This window comes from Balaenoptera musculus, chromosome 10 (assembly GCF_009873245.2).
Source record: "Balaenoptera musculus isolate JJ_BM4_2016_0621 chromosome 10, mBalMus1.pri.v3, whole genome shotgun sequence".
In the NCBI taxonomy this organism is placed as follows: domain Eukaryota; kingdom Metazoa; phylum Chordata; class Mammalia; order Artiodactyla; family Balaenopteridae; genus Balaenoptera; species Balaenoptera musculus.
Genome location: NC_045794.1, coordinates 58,993,755 through 59,018,383, shown reverse-complemented (window position 1 = coordinate 59,018,383; position 24,629 = coordinate 58,993,755). Strand labels below are relative to the sequence as shown.

Genomic DNA, 24,629 nt, shown 5'->3' with positions numbered 1-24,629 from the left:
CAGAAATGACCACAAGAGCTAGTTTAGCAATATATATCATGGGAATACATGTATATGTATAGCTGATTCACTTTGTTATAAGGCATAAACTAACATACCATTGTAAAGCAATTATACACCAATAAAGATGTTAAAAAACAAAAACAATATATATCATATACCAGAACCTGTAAAGTATGTACAAATGTGTCAAAGAGGACAAAACAGTAATGTTACATTCATTTGAGAGCCTGTATGTAGTAGACTGTGAATTGAGAAAGCAAAGGCTACAAAGGACATGTTTAGAAGAATAAGAGCTGGGAAGATTTGCAGAACAGGAGGCTGAGTGTGCCTGAGGCAGGAAAGTGTGGAGGTAGCAGGAGAAGAGTTGAGCTGACAGGAAAGGGTCCCAGGTGGTCCAGGGCTGTGGGGTCAGGCCACATGTGACAGAACCCATTAGAAAGCAGAGTGAATGGGCAAAAAAATCTTCCTCCCCCACCCCCTCCAGAATTCATATGGCGTTACATCGGAAACTCTTTAATCCTATTTCAAGTGCCAAGTCTTTTTCCTAATTCCTATAAACAGATGGTATCTTTCCCTCTGAAACACCACAGTGTTTTGCTTATATTGCTTTTCTGACATTTACTTTAATTTAAATCAACAAATACTTATTAAGTGCCTACTACATGCAGGCAGCATAATGAGTACTGGAAAACAGTGAAAATCACAAACACAGATCCCTCCCTTTGTGAAGCTCACACTCAATGGGGGAAAGTGGGAAGCCAGATCATATAATAAACATAATAATGAATAAATTGTATTATACATTTGAAGGTGATCAAACGGTATGTGGATCAGAATAAGAAAAATGAATGAAGAAAGGAGTGAGGGTGTCAGCTGACATTTTAAATGGGTGGCGTCTTTGAGAAGGTGACATTTAAATAAAGTTTTCAAGGAGAACAAGTTAGAACTATGATGATATCCAGAATAACATCATTCCCAGATCAAAGGCCCTAGTGTGGGAGGGAGTTTAGTTGGATTTCAGGAAAAGCAGGAGAGTTGGTAGAGCACGATTACCATGAGTGAAGGGATACTAATAAGAAGAGGTAAAGTCAGAGGGATAAGAGAATAAGGGTCAGGGGTCTATGGAGGACTTGGGAAGAATAGGGTGAGAGGAGATCAGGTAGGGCCTCATGGGTCACTGTGAAGACTTTATCTTTTATTCTAATTTTGGTGGGGAATCATTGTAGGGTTTCTAGCAAAGAAGTGGCACTCTCTGGCTTAGGTTTTAAAAATGATCACTTTGAGTGCTTGGTTAAAAATATACCGTAGGGTTGCAGGACTAGAAGCAGAGAGAGCTTTTAAGAAACTACTGTGGCACTATGGTGGTGATTCCGACCAGTATAGCAACAGTAATGGTGGGGAGAAGAAGTTAAATTCTGGAAATATTTTACAGCAGACACCATAAGATTTCCTGACAAATAGGATGAGAAAAAGAGAGAATCAAATGTGGCCTGAGAATTTAGAGTTGCCATCCACTGAGATGGCTCATATCGTATTTTGCCTTGAAATATATTTATTTATGAAAAGTTTTATATATAAGAGCCCAGTATTAGGAGTTACACAGATCTGACTTCATATCCTGCTTGTTCACTTATTAGATGTCTGACCCTGTGGAAATCACTGAACTTCTTAAGTCTTAGTTTCCTCATCAGTAAAATGGGTTAAAAATGCCAAATCCCAAGTTTTCTGTATGGAGTAAATGGGATAATACATGCAAAGCATTTCACAAAATGCCTCGTACATAATAAATGCTTGTTAAATGAAAGATGTGCTTTACTGTGACTCTTAGTATAATTACTGTTTTCATTTCATATGTTTTATGGGTTATATTCTTGAAAGAAGACACCGTCCTATTATTATTATTGTTGTTGTTGTTTTTTTCTACAGAGTAACACTGTCCTGTATCTAGAGTTAGTATGGGATCTCTCGCTGTACTAACTGTGGCCTGGCTGACACCACACTATGGGTGGGGAACCTGGTATCAGAAGGGGCAAAAGATGCAAGTGGTGGATTGGCCCTTTCATATTCACTTCTAAAGATAATAGAAATCATACATATTTTCCTCTTTAGCCATACAAGAATTTTAAATTAAGTCTGGAATACGTTGGTAGAGTAACAAAAGTTGAATTTCTACTCCCTCACTTTTTTTATTCGTATTCGCTATGGCCCTTTGTGGGTTTTTCTCTGCTTGCCAATTCTTTCCTTTTACTCTATGTAATTTCATTTGGTCTCTAAAGTATATCAAACTTGTTATAAGAATTGCTGAAAAGTGTTCTTGTTTTTAAAGGATCCTCTTTAAATTTGCTTAAGTCATTTTGAAAGCTGTTCCTCTCTCCCAAGCTTGTAGCAATCCTCTCCAACTTGGTACCACATGTAAATTTAATGAGCATTCGCTCACTTTCATCATCCAAGTCATTGGGTCATTGATTCTTATTTCCCTTTGTGCTTTTAGAGTAAAGAGACTCTCTCAATCCAGCTCTTCCAGTCTACCTATCTATGGACAGTATTTTCCTGTTTCCATTGCACTTTTACGATAAAAGCATCCTCATTTTCAACCTACTATTAAAATGGAAATTTTGTTATTTCCCAGGATGTAACTCTCGCTCTCTCTCTCTCTTTTTTAAAAAACTAGTTCTCATTTTTTTCTCTTCCCATTCTAAAAATATATATGTAATTTTAGGAGTTTTTTTTTTTTTCTTTTAATACTGGCCTTGAGACGGTCCATATTGAACATCACTCACTATTTCTTCAAAAGCACTCGGTTCTTAAATTCAAATCCACAGAAATTAGTATCTGGTTTGTTGGTTCCTAACCTATATTTCTTTATAATCTTCTCTACCCCTATAATACAGTTCTATATAAAAAGTTGTTTAAAGTGTAATAAAATTACTATGCAGGAAAAATTACAAAAATCAGAAGTGGGAATAATTAGAATAATTATTAAGGGAATAATTACAAGAGATGATAAGCAAGCAAAGCACTGATGCAATCAGAGGTTGACTGTTGGCAGAGGTTAATGTAGCCTACTAACAGGGATCTTCAGGGAGGAGAGCACAGAAGAGCAGTGGCAAGAAGTGACAATCAAAAGAAAAAAAATGGCTACATGCTACAACTCTAGTTGCTACAATCTTTTCTGAAATGTCCAGATCTATCATATTACTTCCATCTCTACCACACCTACAGGAATGTTCTTTCTAGAATACAAATTTATTTATACAATGTTATTCCTTTGCTTGAAATGCTTCATTGGTTCCTCTTCATCTGCTGGATAAAGTTCAGACTTCTTAGTGTTGCATAACAGGTCCTCCAAGTTCTTACCAGATTATCTCCCCAGCCTGTCTACTATCCCAAATCCTCACTATGGTATGGCCATGTTGAACTCCTTGATGTTCCACTCAGTCACCATTGTGTTCCTTTCCTGAGCCAATTCTACAGAATAGTCCTTTTTTGCCATTTTTTCACTCCCCTTACCCTTACCCTCATGGCTCTGTGTATCTTATACATATTTCTATCCTAACTCTTAAGATTCTGAGGTTGGTTGGCATCCGTTTCTTTTATCCAGCCATCATATTCTTTGGGAAACCCTACTTCAAGTGATCCCATTGGACCTGCCAATTGTATGACCTATCTTTCCCACCAGAAGATGAGCTTATGACCCATGCTAGCCATTCAGAATGTCCATAGGGACTGTCCATCCCATGGACATAGGGATTGGCCAATGGCGCTCTATTACTTAATCAGAACAAATCATAGCTTTGGGGAGAAACGAATTCTGTCGTGAGGGAGGCAGTTTACTCTTTCCCCAAGCTCATTAGGATCACAAGCTTGAGGACTCTATCCGCCTAAACTTCTTTTTAGGCCACCTATCTAAGAATCATCTAGAAATTAAGTCAGAGACAAAGAGCCAAGAAATCAATGGGAGGTAGATTTCTGATGACATTGTTAAAATGCGTGGATTCAACCATTCCTAAACATAACAACGCCTCAGACTTACCAGTTTTTCAGTCAACAAATTCTTTTTTAATGTTTAAGATGGTTTGAGTTAAGTTTCTACATTTAAAATGGAAACATTTCTGTTAATACTCAAATGCTACTACACTGACTTATTTATATGCTATTCCTCCTTTGTGTCTTATTACTGTTATATCCTAAGCACTCAGCACACAGTGCCTGGAACATAAGTTGGGGCTTACAAATGATTTTGGAATGAATGTTCCAGCCAAGTTTATTGATCAAATACGACAGTGTTTAAGAACGTTGGCTCTGGAACCTGATTCCCTGGGAAACATATTCTTGGATTGACCATGATTCAATATCTTCATCTTTAAAATGAGGATAATGAAATAAAAACCCCTAAAGGGGATTATGAGAATTAAGTGAGTTAATGAATGTATAGAGTTTAACACAGTGCCTAGCACAGAGTAAGCATTCAATAAACGTTAGCAGTTGATATTATGGCTGTACAATTATCTATATTACCTGTCATACACATCCCAGAATGACACAGTTTATCCATTCCATCCACAGAGTTAAATTGGTTATTGTATATTACCCACATACTAATTGCTGACAGAAAGAGTCTGAGAGAAGCCGAATTGGAGAAGTAGTCTAAAACTCTAAATATACATCAAGGCCTGATATAGAGATTATCAAACTGAAGCCCCTGAGATTATAGCCAAATTGTTCTGAGCTTTGTTTTTCCACATTCGCACTGAAGATTATTTTTCAGACATGCCAGCAGGTACCTGGGCCACTGTTTTTCACCACATTTTTAGAAGTTTGATTTGACACCATGTAGGTGAATCCAAACAATGAGGGCTCATCAAGAAAGCATGATGAACAAGTAGACGGAAAATCAATAAGGATAAAGAAGACTTGAACAATTCTATCAACCAACTTAACCTAATTGGCATTTATAAAACACTCCAGCCAACAGTGGAATACACATTCTTTTGACGTGCATACAGTACATTTATCAACAGAGACCAAATTCTGGGCCATGAAATAAGCCTCAGTAACTCTAAGAAGATTCAAGTCATACAGAATATACTTCCCTGATCACAATAAAACTAAATAAGAAAGGAATAACAGAAAAATTTCTGGAAAATCTTCTAATATTTGTAAACTAAATAACATACTTTTTATAACCCATGGATCAATTAATAAATCAAATGGGAAAATAGTATCTTAAGGTGAATGAAAATGAAACTTCTATATCTCAAAATCTAGAGCATGCCCTAAGCAGTACACTTAGGAGGAAACTGATAGAATAAACACCTGAATTAGAACAGATGAAAGGTCTCCAATTAATGACCTCAGTTTGCACCTTAAGAAACTAGAAAAAAAGAACAATTTAAATCCAAAGCATATAAAGGAAGGAAATAATAATGATTAGAGAGGAAATCTATGCAATAGAAAGTAAGAGCAGAAATCAATTAAACCAAAAGCTGAATTTTTGAGAATAAAATGTAAAAGCTTCTAGCTAGACTAATCAGGAGAAAAGGGATAGACAAAAATTAACAATATCTGGAATAAAAGAGGGGACATTATTAGAGATTATGTGATTACTAAAAGGATAATAAAAGAATATAACATGCACAATAAGCCAAATCCTTGATAAGATATAAACTATGAAAGCTCACGCAAGAAGACATAAATAACCTGAATAACTCACTATACATTAATGAACTTAAATTATTAAATATCTTCCCATAAAGGAAATTCTAGGCCCAGGTTGCTGTACTGGTAAATTCCATCAGATATTTAACAAAGAAAGAATATAAATTCTACATAAATTATCCTATAAAGTGGAAAAGGAGGTAATAGTTTCCATTCTGTGAGGCTAGCATTATAGTGAGAACAAAACCAAAGACATTACAAAAACAGAAAACTATAGACCAATACTCCTCATGAACATAGACACAAAATTTCTAAACATTTCTTTAGCAAACTTAATCCAACAATGTATATAAAAACACATAAAAATGGATAAAGATGTGACACATATATACAATGGAAGATTACTCAGCCATAAAACGAAATGAAATTCAGTTATTTGTAGTGAGGTGGATGGACCTAGAGACTGTCATACAGAGTGAAGTAAGTCAGAAGAGAAAAACAAATACCGTATGCTAACACATGTATATGGAATCTAAAAAAAAAAAAAAAAAAAGTGGTTCTGAAGAACCTAGGGGCAGGGGGCTTCCCTGGTGGCGCAGTGGTTGAGAATCTGCCTGTCAATGCAGGGGATACGGGTTTGAGCCCTGGTCTGGGGGGATCCCACATGCCGCGGAGCGACTGGGCCCGTGAGCCACAACTGCTGAGCCTGCGCGTCTGGAGCCTGTGCTCCGCAACAAGAGAGGCCATGACGGTGAGAGGCCCGTGCACCGCGATGAAGAGTGGCCCCCGCTTGCCGCAACTGGAGAAAGCCCTCGCACAGAAACGAAGACCCAACACAGCCAAAAATAAATAAATAAATAAATAAATTTATTAAAAAAAAAAAAAAAAGAACCTAGGGGCAGGACAGGAATAAAGACGCAAATGTAGAGAATGGACTTGAGGACACGGGGGGGGGGGTGGGGGGGGGAAGGGTAAGCTGGGATGAAGTGAGAGAGTGGCATTGACATATATACACTACCAAATGTAAAACTGATAGCTAATGGAAGCAGCTGCAGAGCACAGGGAGATCAGCTCGGTGCTTTGTGTCCACCAGAGGGGTGGGATAGGGAGGGTGGAGAGAGACACAAGAGAGAGGAGATATGGGGATATATGTATATGTATAGCTGATTCACTTTGTTATACAGCAGAAACTAATACACCATTGTAAAGCAATTATACTCCAATAAAGATGTTAAAAAAATAAATAAATAAAATAAAATTCATTGCAAAAAATATATATATATTATGACCAAATGGTATTTGTCCCAGGGACGTAAAGAAAGCCTAAAATTGAAAAATCTATCAATATAATTCACCATATTAACAAACTAAAATAACAAAAACAAAAATATGATCATCTTGATAGATGGGGAAAAGTATTTGATAGAATCAGCATCCATTTTGGATTAAAACCCTCACCAATGCAGAAGTAGAATGTAACATTTTCAGCCTGATAAAGAGTATTTATAAAAATTTAAAGGCAATATCATATCTAATGGTGAAAGACTGAATGTATTGCTCCTAAAATCCAGAACAATACATGGATGTCTGCTCTCACTTCTATTTAACATTGCACAAGATAAGTATACAAAAATAAATTGTATTTCTATATAGAACAACAAAAAGTCATAAATGGGAATTAGAATACCATGTAAAATAGCCTAAAAATGTGAAATACTTAGAGATAAATCTGAAAATAGATATGAAAGATTTATTCATTGAAAAGTACATTGCTGGGCTTCTCTGGTGGCGCAGTGGTTGAGAATCTGCCTACCAATGCAGGGTTCGAGCCCTGGTCTGGGAAGATCCCACATGCCGCGGAGCAACTAGGCCCGTGAGCCACAATTACTGAGCCTGCGCGTCTGGAGCCTGTGCTCTGCAACAAGAGAGGCTGCGATAATGAGAGGCCCGTGCACCGCGATGAAGAGTGGCCCCCACTTGCCGCAACTAGAGAAAGCCCTCGCACAGAAACGAAGACCCAACACACCCATAAATAATAAAAAAGTAAATTAAAAAAAAAAAAGTAGAGGAATTTAAACAAAAACTCCTAAAGAAACTCAACATTTAAAAAAAAAAAAGTACATTGCTGAGAGAAAATGAAGAGGCCCTAAATTAATGGAACAGTATACAGTATTCATGGGTCACTCAGTATTGCTAAGGTGTCAATGCTCCCAAATTATTTTACACATGTAATGCAATCCATGCAATTACAACAGAATTTTATAGAAAGTGAAAAACTCATTCTAAAATTCATATAGAAATTCAAGAGATCAAGAATAACCAAAAGACTTTAAAAAAAAGAACAAAGTTGGAGGACTAACAACCTTATTTCACAGCTTATTAAAAGCTACAGTAATCAAGATTGTATGGTATTGGTGCCAAGATAAATAAATATATCAATAGAATAAATAAACAGTCCAGAAATAGACCCACACATAGTTCACTGATTTCAACAAATGTACAAAGGCAATTCAACAGGGTAAATAACAGACATTTCAAGAAATGGTTCTTGAAAAATTGGATATCCATGTGCAAAAAGAAGAAAAACATTCAATTCAAACTTCACACCATATACAAAAATTAACTCAAAATCGAATATAGATCTAAATATAAACCTAAAACTATACAACTTCTAGAAGAAAAAACAAAAGAATAACCTTCATGGCCTTAAATTAACCAAAGATTTCTTAACTCTGACACCAATAGAACTATCAATTTAAAAAATTATGATAAAACATACTTAATCAAAATTAAAATAGTTTGCTTTTAGAAAGGTACTGCTATGAAAATAAAGAGTAGGTCACAAATTGGGAAAAACATTAGTTGCATATCATATATATGATAACCTGCATTCAAAGTATATAAAGAATCCTCAAAACTCAATAATAAGAAAACAACCCAATCTAAAAAAAAGGGCAAAGGATTTGAATTGACCCTTCACCAAGGAAGATATATAAGGGAGAATATGCAAATGAAGGAATGGTCAATATTATTAGTCATTAGGGGAATGTAAATTACAATCACAATGAGATACCATTACAGTATCTAAAGTTAAACAAATTGATTATACCTAGTTTGTGTTGGTGAAGCTGTGGAAAAAGAACTCTGGCACACTTTCAATGAGAATGTACCATGGTACAATGGTTCAACTACTTTGGAAAACAGTTCAGCAGTGTCATAAAACATTAAACATATCTATCATCATCTAGACATTCCAGTTCTAGGTATTTACCCAAGAGAAATAAAGGCAGATACACATACAAAGACCTGTACAAAAATATTCACAGTAGCTTTATTTGTAACAGCCAAAAACTGGAAAAAAAACAAATATCCAGGTGAAAGAACAAATTATATTATATCCATATATTCGACAACATGAATGGTACCTCAAAATCATGATGTTGAGTGAAAGAAGGCAGACAAAAAAGAGTGCATACTGTATAATTCCATTTACATAAAACTCTAGAAAATGAAAATTAATCTACAGTGAGAAGTTGATCAATGGGGGAGTGAGGAGGGATGGGAGGAGGTATTACAAAGAGGCATGAGGAAACTTTTGATGAATATGTTCATTAACTTGATTGTGGCGATGTTTTCACTGGGTATACATATGTCAGAACATATTAAATTGTACCTTTTAAGCATGTACAGTTTATTGTATTTTAATTATTACTCAATATAGTTGTTAAAAAGAAAATTTTCTCTTGATAAGTCTTCATTAAAAATGTGTAGATCCTATCATCAGTTGAAAACACAGTAAGGACAGTATTTCCAGTGGTACTTAAGCATAATGATACATGGCTAGAATGAAGACAAGCCCACAGCTAACATCATACTCAATGGTGAAAAGCTAAGCCTTTCCTCTAAGATCAGGAATAAGACAAGGATGCCCACTCTTGCCATTTCTATTCAACATGGTACTGAAAGTCCTAGTCACAGCAACTAAGCAAGTAAAAAGTAAATAAATAAAAGACCTTCAATCAGAAAGGAAGAAGTAGAATTATCTCTGTTTATAGATGACATGGTCTTATATATAGAAAACCCTAAAGACTTCACCAAAAAACTGTTACAACTAATAAATTAATTCAGTAAAGTTACAGGATGCAAAATTAACATACAGAAATCATTTGTCTTCCTATACACTGACAATGAACTATCTGAAAGAGAAATTAAGAAAGCATTCCCATTTACAATAGCATCAAAAGCAATAAAATACTTATAAATAAATTTAACCAAGTAGGTGAAAGACATACACTGAAAACTATGAAACACTGGTGAGATTGAGGAAGATACAAATAAATGGAAAGATATCCCATGATCTTGGATTGGAAAAATTGATGCTGTGAAATTCTCCATACTACTGAAAAATGATCTAGAGAGTCCATGTAATCCCTGTGAAAAGTCCAATGGCATTTTTCACAGAAATAGATAAAAATGATCCTAAAATTTGTATGGAGCTCCAACCTATGGAGCCACAAAAGACCCCAAATAGCCAAAGTTATGCTGAGAAAGAAAGAACAAAACTGGAGGCATCACAATTCCTGATTTCAAGCTATATTACAAAGCTGCAGTAATCAAAACATTATGGTACTGGCAACAGGTACATGGAACCAGTGGAACAGAACAAAGATTCCATACATAAATCAACACATATGTGGTCAACTGATTTTTGACAAGAGCACCAGGAACACACAATGGAGAAAGGTCAGTCTGTTCGATAAACAGTGTTGGTAAAACTGGATATCCACATGCAAAAGAATGAAACCAGACTCCTATCTTACACCACTCACAAAAATGAACTTGAAATGGACCAAAGACTTAAATGTAAGATGTGAAACCATAAAACTCCTAGAAGAAAATATAGGGGAAAAGATCCTTGACATTGGTCTTAGAAATGATTTATTGGATAAGAGACCAAAAGCACAGGTAACAAAAGTTAAAATAAACAAATTGGACTACATCAAACTAAAGAGCTTTGGCACAGCAAAGCAAACAATCAATAAATTGAAAAGGCAACGTGAAGGATGAGAGAAAGCATTAGCAAACATATAGCTGATAAGGGGTTAATATCCAAAATATATAAAGAACTCATACAACTCAATTGCAAAATAATAATAATAATAATCCAATTAAAAAATAGGCAAAGGACCTGAATAGACATTTTTCCAACATACATACAAATGGCCGATAGCTATATGGAAAGATGCTCTACATCACTAATCATCAGGGAAATGCAAATCAAAACCACAATGAGATATATCACTTCATACCTGTTGTGATGGCTATTATCAAAAAGGCAAGAGATAACAAATGTTGGTGAGGATGTGAAGAAAAGAGAACACTTACGCAGTGTCAGTGGGAATGTAAATTGGTACAGCCATTACAGAAAACAGTATGGAGGTTCCTCAAGATATTAAAAATAGAACTACCATATGATCTCGCAATCCCAATCCTAAATATCCAAAGGAATTTAAACCAGTATCTAAAGGAGATATCTGCACACCCATGTTCCTTTCAGCATTTCTTCACAATAACCAAGGTATAAAAACAATCTAAATGCCTTTCAACAGATGAATGGATTAAGAAAATGTGATATATATAATTGAATATTATTCAGCCATAAAAGGAAGGAAGTCCTACCATTTGTGACAACATGGATTAACCTGGAGGTCACTATGCTCAGTAAAATAAGCCAGAGAAAGATAAATACTGTATGGTATCACTTATATGCAAAATCTAAAAAAAAAAAAAAAAAAGCCAATTTTATAGAAACAGAGAATAGAGTAGTGATTACCAAGGGCTAGGGGAAGGGGGAAATTGGGTGATATAGGTCAAAGGGTACAAATTTTCACTTATAAGAAGAATAAATTCTAATGCTCTAATGTATAGCATGGTGACTACAGTTAATAATACAGTACTGCATACTTCAAAGTTGCAGAGTAGATCTCAGGCATTCTCACTCCCCACCCCCAAAAAGAGTTAACTAGGTGAGGTGACAGATGTGTTAATTATCTTGATCTTGGTAATCATTCTACAATGTATATGTGTATCAAATCACCACATTGTACACTTTAAATATATACAATTATATTTGTCAGTTATTCCTCAAAAAATTAAAAAATAAAGATACATGGCTAGAGACAAATAAGCCAGTGTCCTTTATGATGATGAATGACCCTGAGCATCATGGCACAGTTTGCTCATGTATCACATTTGTAAACTGGTAAGCCTTTGCACCAAAATGTAGAGAGGGTAAAATAATAATCATTGTAACTTCCTTCTTTCCTACTGTTTTAATTCTTAACCTTCTTGAATGAATTAAAAATTACTCAAATATATGAAATCTGGAATAAATGTTAACTTACCTGTAAAAGCACATCTATAACATATTTAATCAAAGTAATATTTTCCTGATATTATTCATGCAGAAATAATACTGGTATTTACAAATAGTCTTTTAGAATTGGTGGTTAAGTGGGAAATAACCACAGACATGTCTCCAAATGCATCTCAAGCTAACTTAATAAATTATTTTCTGCATTATATTTTACGAATCAATACAGTTGAGTGAACCAAATGTGCATCCAGCAAAATCTAGCCAAAAAATATCATATATAAAAGTGAATATGGGGGCTTCCCTGGTGGCACAGTGGTTAAGATTCCGTCTGCCAATGCAGGGGACACCGGTTCGAGCCCTGTTCCAGGAAGACCCCACATGCCGCGGAGCAACTAAGCCCGTGCGCCACGACCACTGAGCCTGCGCTCTAGAGCCCGCGAGCCACAACTACTGAAGCCCGCGAGCCACAACTACTGAAGCCCGCGTGCCTAGAGCCTGTGCCCTGCAACAAAGAGAAGCCACCGCAATGAGACACCCGCACACCGCCACAAAGAGTAGCCCCCGCTCGCCGCAACTAGAGAAAGCCCATGCACAGCAACGAAGGCCCAACGCAGCCAATAAATAAATAAATAAATTTATAAAAAAAAAAAAAAAAAAAAAAGTGAATATGTACTTTAAATATTTATTTAACATTTAAAATAAATATATTAACACTACCTACTTTAAATATGGTACTACACTTCCACTTATCTTTATAAAACATCAAAAATATCCTTTTTGAGCCAATGCAATGATCAGTGACTTGAAAAGATATTTTCTAACACAATTTGCATCTTTACATATTATAGCATACAATGTTAACTAATAGCATACAATATTAACTAATAACCATTGAGATAGTCATTTCCTGGGTGCAAAACCAAACATCCAAATTACTGCACCAAAAAATTCTGATGAATCATTATTTGATCTCTAGTTATAAAGAGGAATATCTTGTTTTTCAGAAAGAATATTAGCAACTTGTTTTTAAACTTAAAACGTTATTAAATCAATAGAGTATTTATATAGAAATTCTAATAAATGCAGTTCAATCTACACCAAAGACAAAGTAGATTTTAACACTATTTTAACAATTATTAAGTGGCTGCTAAGTGTTATACACTGAGATGTACATGCTCATGTTAAAATTAGAACAACAAAGGGACAGAGATATAAGGAAAAATCCTAATCCAAGTAACAATGGAAAAAAATTCATAATATACCTTATTGCTACAGATGTCTAGTCATTGGTCCAAAATCTTTGCCAGTCAAAGTCCAGTCTTTAAGATTTCATTTATTATGCTTATTATCCAGGAAACATGCTTAATTCCCCAAATCTCCCTTAAATAATGTTTATAAAATACATATGTCAGGTCACTGCCTATACCCATTTGCAGCAGCCAATCAAAATAAGTATTTAAGGGGCATTGGTGGGAAATAATTTGTCACTATATAGGTCAGCTCTTTTATTAATAATAATAAAAACTGACATAACACCATTTGTACAGCAATTTCATATCAAGACTCCAAAGATTTATTCATTAATACTTCCAATATTTCTAGGCATTATTTGGCAAACATTCATCTCCATCTTACTGATTTATAAAGCAAAGCCCTAACTCATAAAATGACATGAACCTAGTGACTCTATGTTTTCTAACTCACAGCCCATTTCTATTTGCCAGGGAGAAGAGAAAGATATTATACATCTAGCATGAAATAGTTTGGCTACCCCAGGATAGTGAAATATCCAATTGGCACTTGGGTCTTATCTATTCCCACCTTTTTATATGCGATCCAGTCAAACACCCTGTCAATATCTGTTGCCCGTAGCACTTCCTGTGATACTGGATGGGAACTGGCCAAGCCGTCAAGCAGCATCACTTCATGTAGAACATCTGTCAGAAACCTCTGTTTTTCCTGCAATATAGTAGATGGAACAACATCATAGGTGATTCCTGGTTATGATGGAATATGTGTGACAATATGAACAGAATGTGTGTTACTTAATTGATGATGGTCATCAACCTACATGGTGAGACTTAACTCTAAAGAGAAACCGGTAAATAAAATGCCCCTTAAGTCACTCTAAAATAACAGTGGTTGACTTGAGCACAACATGAAACAAAATCAATGGGTTACAATGGGCCCTAAATAGATAGAAACAATGGACTCTATGTTTTAATAGTGGTTAAAACAAATTTGGAGCATGGGCACATAAATGAAACTGACTGAGCTTGTTTATGTGTTCTGCAGGGTCAAAACTAAAATTCCAGTCCCAAATAACCTTTTTATAGTTAATCCAATATAAGAATAATAACTAAATTTCAGAGTTCCATTGCTATTTCTTATGTCTAGTCCATTTAAACAACACATTCCCTCTCTTTCTGTCCCTCCCTCCTTTCTTTCCCTCTCTCTTTCTCACTTATCCTCTCTCTAATACACACACACACACACACACACACTTATTTTCTAAAAGAATTTCAGGAGACCACCACAAATATAATAAAAGGCATTACTGACATCAAACTATAATATCTGTGTATGTGGATGTGATACGTGAATTCAGAAAGTGGAGAGCAATAGGTGTCAACAATCCATTTTGTGAAAGCAAACAAAATCGTGAGACTTCTGTGCATTGTTGAGACATTAGTATTTGCTCTAATAAAAGCTGACTTGTAATGTTAGTAATAAACTGTAAAGAAAAAAGTACTTCTCTGTTGTTTTTGCTTTAAGAAGCCTGCTTTAAAGAAACAACTTAGGTTCTGTTAACAAAAATGCTGGCAGCTATTAGTCCTCCTAGTCTCCTGCCTTCACTGAGGGAGAAGGAGAGGAAAAAGAAGTTGCAAGAGATATCAAGGGCTAAATAGCCCTTAGATAGTTGGGACCTGAGAGGTATCATTACAGAGATAAGACTGCAACACTTTAATTGCTCTAGCTAATTCTGAACTCATTCCTGGAGCCTCCAAATTTTGGGCCAGCAGATAAACTGCACTTTATTTCTGAGTGAGTTGTAATTTCAAGCTGAGAGTACACCAATCCTGGATTTTAAAAATTGGAAAGAGAATAAATATACTAAGAAAAGAATAGTTAACTAGGCACATACGTTTGTGTTAATTTAAATCTGGCTTTAAAGAAACATTTTTGTTCATCATCCCTTGCTCAATAATGTAGTATGTTTAATCAATAATTTAACTGGCTATCCAACTATATACTGTAAGGTTTATTTTCTACTAGCTTATTTTTATAGTCTGTGGACTATATATCTAATTTCTTTGGTCCTCTTTTTTCGGTCTACGAATTTCACGTCAGTGCTCCATCAAAAAGGACTTTGTTGCAGTGACTGAACCAAAAGTCACTCTAAGTCCCAGAAGGATGCTCCAGACAGTGAGAGACCACAATAAAAAGTACAAACTTACAATGAATTAAGTGACAAATATTACACAAAATGATACTGTATTTCTTCTTAAATCGAGTTCCTAATTCAAGATGAATTAAGAAGATTAAGAAGACTGAAATTGGACCCTGTGATTTAAAATTTTTTAAATTAAAAAAATTGGTATTTACATTGCTCATTTTAAGTCCACTAAAAAGCAAAGACAAGATCTCAGACAAATGGCCTAGATTTAGAGAATAAGAGAAAATTGTGTATTTCCAAAATAAAAATTTTAAGCCGGTATGCAATCTTGTTAGTCATTCAATTTTAAAATGCACATTAAAGCTATTTGACACTGGGATTAATGAGAGGAATCATGAAATGTATAATGATACTTCAACTTGATCAATGAACATTTTTATTTATAAAAACTACCAACTGAAGGTGTGATATCCATTCTGAAGGTCAAATAATATTCAACTCTTCAAATAGTGATTGCTTGCTCCATTATGTCACTCAAACATCTGATCAAAAATCACAGTGTAAAATGAACTTAACACAATGATTTATCTGAATCCTAATTTTTAATACTTAGCAACAATAAATATATATTGATCAATATTAAAATCTAGTAAACATATCTTGGTTTGCTAGAGATGTGATTTTTTTAAATGGTATAAAGTCAATGGCCATGAAATTATAAAAATGAAATCTAAGGTAAATTTCAAAAATGAAATTTCTCGTTTAAGAAAATATAAGTTATACATGATATATTACTTCATGCTTCTGGAGAAAAATAAAAACAAACCTTTGGTCAGTGGAATTTCAAAAAGGAGAGTTTAAATTTAGTAGTGTTAGGTCATTAGCAAAAGATTCGTCTTCTACATTTTTGGAGAGGATGATATTGTCTAATTGAGAAAATGGGCATTAAGAGAGATTAAGAGAGAGAGAAGGAAAAACAAAAAAGAAAGAAAGAAAAGCCTGGCAGAAGATACACACAAAGCTCAGAAGAGACAATAACTTAAATTGAGGGGGAGAAAAAGAAAATTCTAACCAGAGGCAAACCCAATTTAACAAAATTACAAAGAGTTTTCAGGAGAGAAGGTGCTAATTTTTTATAAAAGACCCGCATCACTATAAAAGAAGAAATAATCTTAGTTTGTCAGTCCCAGGCTACGGTCCTCCTCCTCCTCCTCATCAACAACAACAATAACAATTACAGCAGAAATTATTAAGTGTTGGTTAGTTGCTTATGGTTGACCTGAGACTATGAAAGTTTAAAAATAAAGTAAAAGAAATCCTGGCTCTTACGTGAGATAAAAGATCAAACAAAACAGCCACAGTGAACAAAATAATAGTTTTCTCTTACACACTAGAAATGTTAAAGAATTTTGAGACAAAACACGGTAAAACAGAATTATTTATGGAAAGTTTAATGGAAGAGGTAGAATTTGATCTGATCCTTCAAGTAACTTTAAAGTTGCGTGCATGCTCATGTGTTTGTGTACAGGGAAGAATATATTTATGGTGCATAGTCAACAGTTTTTATTCTACTCTATATTTTAAGGACACCATGATAGGCCATTCTACAACTTTCAAAATGCAAAACAATAAGGTAAAATGGAGAACTTTAACATCTGTTTACAAGAAGTTTATTGTTAACAGTAACAATAAATCCTACCACTCTAATACAGACACCTCTTGGAGATGTTGCATACATGCCTACATTTAACCAGTTCTAATAATATTGAATATGTGTGTCATTTTGTACTGAACTATTTTCAAAAATATGTTGTGTTTGAATTTTTGGAGAACAGTGTAAAGACTTTTCAGAAAAGTAAACAAAGTGTGAGTGAATGCACAGAGCTGAGAATAACACATGGAAAAGAAGAAAGGCACTATTGTTTTATTCATTCATTCATTTAACAAACATGTATTAAATTCCTACTCAATGCCAGATACTGTACTGTGTTTTGGGAATAAATATATGACTAAAATCTAGTCCACAACCTGAAAGAACTCAAAAGTAGATGAGAAAGACAGGTAAACAGCTATCTGTATTATAATATGATGGATGTTATAAAAACGCAGAGGATGAAATGATTAATTAGTTCAGAAAAGGTTTCACAGAGGAAGTGACATTAAAGTGGGTTGTTGAAGGATGAAAGGTTACTCAGATGAATGGGGGAAGCAGCTTAAAAGGGCAAATCCTGGCAGAGGAAACATGAAAAAAAGCTGGTCTGTTTGAATCCTCAGTTGTCAGGTTGAAGAGTTTGGTCTTAATAAACAGGCAGTAGCAGACATAATGACATAATAAAAGTAGTGTCTTAGGAAAATTAACTTATCTGAGTTATACAGAGTGGCTTGATGTATGCAGAAACGGGAGACAGGAAGTGGCTATTGTACCAAGAGGCGATACGGTGATGACGTATTACAACAGGTGTTGCTGAAGGACTTTTGATTCTGAGAGATATTTTGAATGAACAATCAACTGACATTGATGCCTTGGTCCCCTTAGTGGATGATGGAGAGGAAGTACTAACAAATAACTACATGGAATGACGTGACGGAATTTTAAAAGATTTTAGATTGACAGAATGTTTTAAAAGGTAGGGGGCATGCTACTGACAGAAATGGAGAAGTGGAGAAAATTTTGGTTTGGAGGGCAAGTTAAAAGATGAGTTTTAAACATATTGCAAGGAACGTGACAGTGAACATTTAAAAAGCAATATGTCACAGGCAACTGAAAGTAAAAGCCTAGGTCTAAGATAAGGGGCAAGTGCTAAACAACTTATGTCAAGAAACAGTAATCTGTATACAAATATAAACGAAGTCTCGGAGAGAAGCAACTCTTTTTAAAAATTATTTCTTACAATATTAACACTTCATATACTGGTATTTAGAAATATATGTGAAGGGAATTATTAAAAATTCTTAACACATCATTAAATACACCTGAAAAAATCAGTTCCTTGATGTCTCCAAATGGCTTCTGCCTGAACATGTCAAGATCTGAAGATTCATGGTGATGGTGGGAAAAGAGGAAGTACTATTGGAAGGGAGGGCTGTCGGCAAGTTCCTATAGAAAGGCTGACTAATTTTAGTGAAGAGCAATACCAGGCAGACACTTTGACTCTTCTCATCAGAAAAGAAAGAAAAAAGATCAAGTAATTTGAATCGAGATCAAATAAAGTCAGATACATCAAACCAGACAAAAAAGATGAGAGCAGAGCCTGAGCCAATTCAAGAAGTGGTGAGGCGCTCACAGGCATGAAAAGAGAGGAAAAACATTCTCTGGGCAGACGTGGGTTACATCAGAGCAGCCACAAGGACTCAATTTTCTTTTTTTTTTTTTAAATTTAATTTCCTTTTTTAAAATTTTTACTGGAGTATAGTTGATTTAAAATGTTGTGTTATGGGCTTCCCTGGTGGCGCAGTGGTTGAGAATCTGCCTGCCAATGCAGGGGACACGGGTTCGGGCCCTGGTCCGGAAGATCCTACATGCCGTGGAGCAACTAAGCCCGTGTGCCACAACTACTGAGCCTGCGTTCTAGAGCCCACGAGCCACAACTACTGAGCCCACGAGCCACAACTACTGAGCCTGCGTGCCACAACTACTGAAGCCCATGTGTCTAGACCCCACGCTCCACAGTAAGAGAAGCCACCGCAATGAGAAGCCCGCGCACCGCGACAAAGAGTAGCCCCCGCTCGCCACAACTAGAGAAAGCCCCCGCGCAGCAATGAAGACCCAACACAGCCAAAAATAAATAAATTAAGTAAATAAATTAAAAAAAATAAAATGTTGTTTAGTTTCTGCCGTACAGCAAAGTGAATCAGTTATACATATACATATATCCACTCTTTTTTAGATTCTTTTCCCATATAGGTCATTACAGAGTATTGAGTAGAGTTCTGTGCTATACAGTAGGTCCTTATTAGTTATCTCTTTTATATATAGTAGTGTGTACATGTCAATCCCAACCTCCTATATTTATCTTTCCCCCCCTTCCGCCCTGGTATCCATAAGTTTGTTTTCTACATCTGTGACTCTACTCTTGTTTTGTGAATAAGTTCATTTGTACCATTTTTTAGATTCCACATATCTAGGAGAATGGGTCTGAATATAAATGGCTCTTTCATTATTCCTGGGAGAAAAGACAGGAACACTGCTGCAAAATTGATGAAAGAGTCCTAGACTGTAAGAAAAATATCTGCCATTCACTAGCTGTCTGAGCTTGAGCAAGTTAATCTTTTCAGACCTCAGCATCCTCATTTGTAAACATATGTGGTTGTGAAGATTAAAGATAATTTGTTCTACAAATATTTATTGAGCACCTGCTATATCCCAAATGGTATGTCTGGTTCTGGGGATAAAAAGATAGAAAAACATGGATCCAACCTTCAGAGATTTTATCCTAGTAGAAAGAGAGACAAAGATGAAAACAAATATTGAAACAGCACCTACTATGTGTAGAAATGGAAGTAGGTTCAGGATATAGAGTGACTACACAGAGAAGGCTGTGATTTGTTCTGCCTGGAGAAAGGAAGGAAAGCTCCTGAATTGATAGTTTGAGTTGAATCTTTAAGGGGGATTGAGTTTTCTAGGAGAATACCACAGAAAGGGGCATTTTGGACAGAAAGGAATATCTGGGGAAAATCATAGAGGTATGAAACAGCCTGACCTGTTTGGGGGACTCCAGAGTTCTGCGTGGCAGAAGGCAGGGAGTATAATGGGGTAAATGACTAGTGATTAGTGCATAGAGACAGACAAGAACAGAATTATCAAGATCCTCCATGGCAAGTTAGGAAGCTAGAATTAAGAAGTGACATCTCCAGACCTACATTTAGAAAGATGACTATGAATACTGGAAAGCGGACTAGAGTGAGGAGCAACTAGAAACAAAATAGGACAATACAGCACAATTATGCAAAAATAGCACACAATATGGGCTTTATCTTTGTGATCACAAAATATTATACCATTATTTTTCTAAAATGTAGTTCAATTTTGTGATGACCAATGGTGATCCAACAAGGTATTTACTTTGAAATTCCAAAATGTATGAATCAAATATAGATTTAGACATAAATATAAACATAGGCATAAATATAGATATGTATGTAGATACACATAAAGATAACCAAATAGATACAAATATTTCTTTTTCAGTATTTTCATTAGTTTATTTAAAGCAATGTCTTATTCCAGTTTTTAATATTGACAACATCCTCCTGAATATAGATAAAGGCACTTTTCTAATCCATAGAGTCAAATGAACAAGAATGTCTGACAAAAATTATTTGAACAATACAATCTAATTCCACACATGTTTACCGATCGCTTTGTACACGCAACCTCCATATGTTAGAGGCTGGGGAAACAAACGAACTTGGGACACAATTCCTGCCTCCAAGCAACTCCCATTATGATAGGGAAGATAGACACACATACAAATCCTTCGTGCTATTTGATGGGTAACGTATTAGTAACCAAACAAAGTACTATGGGAGTAGAGAACAGAGGGAACGTTATGGGTAAGAATGCTTTCAGTGTCTATGACCATGTTGATTCAATTTCAACTGATCTATCATAAAGAGAAGAAATTAGATATGTCATTCATATTTTGTGTCTTTGGAAATCTATACTACCATGAGATAAAGCCTTTTAAGATTTCATAGGTTAAACAAAATGCCACATGAGTCATTACTAATCTGAACCCCTTGCTTGCATAAGACTAGAACAAGGATACAGGTATACCTAGCATTGCATATTTTGGTTTTTTCACTCTTGTTCTTCATGACTTATTCAAATCAGGACAAATTAAAGGAGAGGAATACAATCAAAAATTCAAACAAGAAAAGCAAACATATTGGAGGAAAATATACATCAGGTTTTATTTATGTGATATGGTATCTCTGTGACGCCACAATTATCATCTTTTGTAAACACACAACACAATGCCATATTTGTAAAAATTATAAATTATTTGGATTCCAAGTCTCTTAAAATATTAAAAGAATTTTACTCTGTAATTTTATATTTCATCCTACTTTTATAAAGTTCTAAAATGTCCAAAAGTATTTTAAGCTTTACTCAGTTGAAAGTTAGCTAGATGTACTTGTGAAATATAATGTCATTATTTAGCTGATTAGTTAACATTTTGTAGATAGCTAAATCATACTGATAAATGAAATAAAACTAAAGATGTAGTGAAAATAAGTGTTGCTTCTATATAGTATTTCTTAAAAATTAACATTTCAAAATCTCATGTTTAAAATACACATGCCTAAGATGTTGATAATCATTTTCATGTGCAGCTTGTTAAAACAGACCACTTATATTAAAGTCACACTTATGTAAACACACATATATGCAGTAGGCATTAAAGAATAATTTTAGAAATAATCACCATTAATGCCTATAATAAAACAAGCACTGTATTGAAAATTTTACCTCTGTTTTTGTCCACATAACCTTTTACAGTAAGTGATACATGAACATAATTATCTGCGCAGATCTCTATTGATATAACATTATTCTGTGATTTCACATGAGCTTTACAATAAGTAACCAAATGTGTTCTATACGCTCTTATTTCTTTTAACTATCAACTACATTTCATTCACTGCCAAGCCACAAACGCTTTAAGATGCCTTAGTCAACGCACTAACTAAAAAAGCAATTATATCTCTATAAGAAGACTATCTTGGATGACTTTATAAGGCTCTCATAACCCCAAATAACTCCCTGCACAGGTTTTTATGAACTGATATACTCTCAAACATGGCTAACACAGAGAGAAGGTGGGTTAAATTGTGAGTCTCTTCAATGACTACATCCTTCAGCTGCCTTATGTTTTGTTTGTAATATCCAGCCTGAATGTGTCATGTCTAATATTATCCAAGATGTGACACAGCTAAGGGAAAATGCTAAGATGAAACACAAAATGTACTGCGTTGTAGTCAACCAAATTATGAGCCTTCTGCATACTTACTCAAGAACCTTTAAGATATAGCAATATTGATATGGTAGAAGTCACCATCAGTCATTTACATATTCATTAATTATGATAATCCTAGGTCTTACAGAACAACCTTGAATGTGCTTCAAATAATGTCAATCACAGTAATAATTATGAACAGGTTGTCTAATTACATAGCTCATTCTGATTCTAGCAGCCCAAAAAAATCACTGTGAACAATCACCATATGCCATGTGCTTTTATATAACCCTCTTAAAATGTTCACATCATATATTTTTTCGGATTTCTTGACATTTTTTCCTTCTGTTTTCCTTCAAACACTTATCCAATGTAGTTTTATATACTTTTAAGCTCAATATCCTTTTTATTTCAATGAATGAGTTCTTATATAGACATAGAAACTGCTTATAATCTTTCATAAATTATTTGTTGCCCATAATTTCTTTTTTTTTTGTTAACTTTTGACCAGAATTTTATTATTTGAATTCCTCATAGATGCTATAATTTGGGTTAAATGCTGAGAAATGATGGTAAATAAACAGTCCTTAACTGATGAAGCATATTGTTTAGTGGGGGAGATTTACTTCCTCTTCTTTGCTAATTAACATGAACTCATACCCACTCTTGTACATGTCACTTCAGCATCCTCTGCATAGAGAGGTAAGCTTCTTCACCTTTTCAATACTCCTCTCTCTACTTTGGCAGTAAGAATCTTTTCCTCTATCTCTATGCTTAATTGTTTTGAGTAGCTGATAAGACATTTGAATAAAATCAAATTTGCCAGGTTTTTTTTGATACTCACACACCTGTTTCTCACATCCATCACAAGAAGTTGCTAATATTTTCAGACACATCAATAATAAGCTAACAAGGCCCTATAATATTTGATTGATAAAATGTAATCCAGAGTATTTTTAAACACACACTGACTAATTATCTTAAACAGATTCAATTTCTACTTAAATCCTAATAGAAACTTTCTTATACCATTCAGGTCTGGAATAATTCCAAAAATAGGCTAGCCAACTCCCAGAAGTCATTAACATGATTACCAAGTAGCTAGTTTATTTTATGTTATTTCAATTTCAATTTATGAAATAAATAATAATTCAAATGACCTTAATTCTGTAACAAAATTTGTATTAACTTGATAATGAAATTTATTAAATAACATTTTTGTACTTTAATTTCAATATTTAGTGATATAAATAATCAGTTCATCAAATAATCTAGCTAAATAAAACTTTACACTTGTTGCCAGATCACAGAAGTCTGTATATTTCCAATGAAAATAAAAAGCATTAATTTTTTCAAATTTAAAAGATTTACTAACTCATAACAAACAACTCCAGAATACATAGAGTGCTATGGCCCAAAAAGTTAACCAATTCAGAAAGGAAAGTCCACATTTATTCCCAGACCCTATATATTACTGTATCTCAAAGTAAGCTACTATAACATTTACAGACTGATTATAAAATTAGCAAAGAAAATCTTTACTACTCAAAATGCAAAATCTGGACTAGCAATCCATTTATAAAGTGCAAAAATATTAAAATATTAGCATTCCAGAGTCATTCTAAAATGGAACAGGTGTACTCAAAAGTATTATGTGAAGGCAATTTCTTTGCTCTTATTAATTTTTAATATGTGATTCACAAGATACTCCACTGGAAAACATATTTTGGACCCTAAGAGTAATACCATTATACTTAAGTACCTAATAGTAATAGTAATATTTGTAGTAAGAAGAAGAAGAAAAATGTCTTAGAGTTTTAAAACTATTCTGCGACAAAAACAGTACAGGTATTTCATACATATTTTGAAGACGGAGAAACAAGACCACACAGCTATTAAGTGTCAAGAGAGTCAAAAATTTGGGACTTCCTCGGTGGTCCAGCGGTTAAGACTTTACACTCCCAACGCAGGGGGCATGGGTTCGATCCCTGGTCAGGGAACCAAGATCCTGCATGCCACACAGTGTGGCCAAAAAAAAAAAAAATTAATCCACGGGATAGGTAGAAATAAGGAATCGATTCATTCTAGGAAACTGTAAAGTAGCATTACTCTGACAAAAAATAATTTAACTTAATTGGTAAAATAGATCTATGAGACTCTGAGGACTCTGGTGTTCATACTCAGGTGTGTTCCCCGTCTCTAACAGAGACACTTGCAAAGACTGGGCGTCCAAAAA

General features: G+C 34.7%; 1 protein-coding gene across 1 annotated transcript in view; it reads right to left on the bottom strand.

Moving 5' to 3' along the window:
• The window catches only part of TRHDE (thyrotropin releasing hormone degrading enzyme), a 404,783-nt gene that overhangs the window by 148,433 nt on the left and 231,721 nt on the right, over nt 1–24,629 (bottom strand). Inside the window, exon 6 of the mRNA XM_036867190.1 lies at nt 13,859–13,996. Coding sequence (XP_036723085.1) covers nt 13,859–13,996 — 138 coding nt within the window. The remainder of the gene's footprint in view (nt 1–13,858; nt 13,997–24,629) is intronic.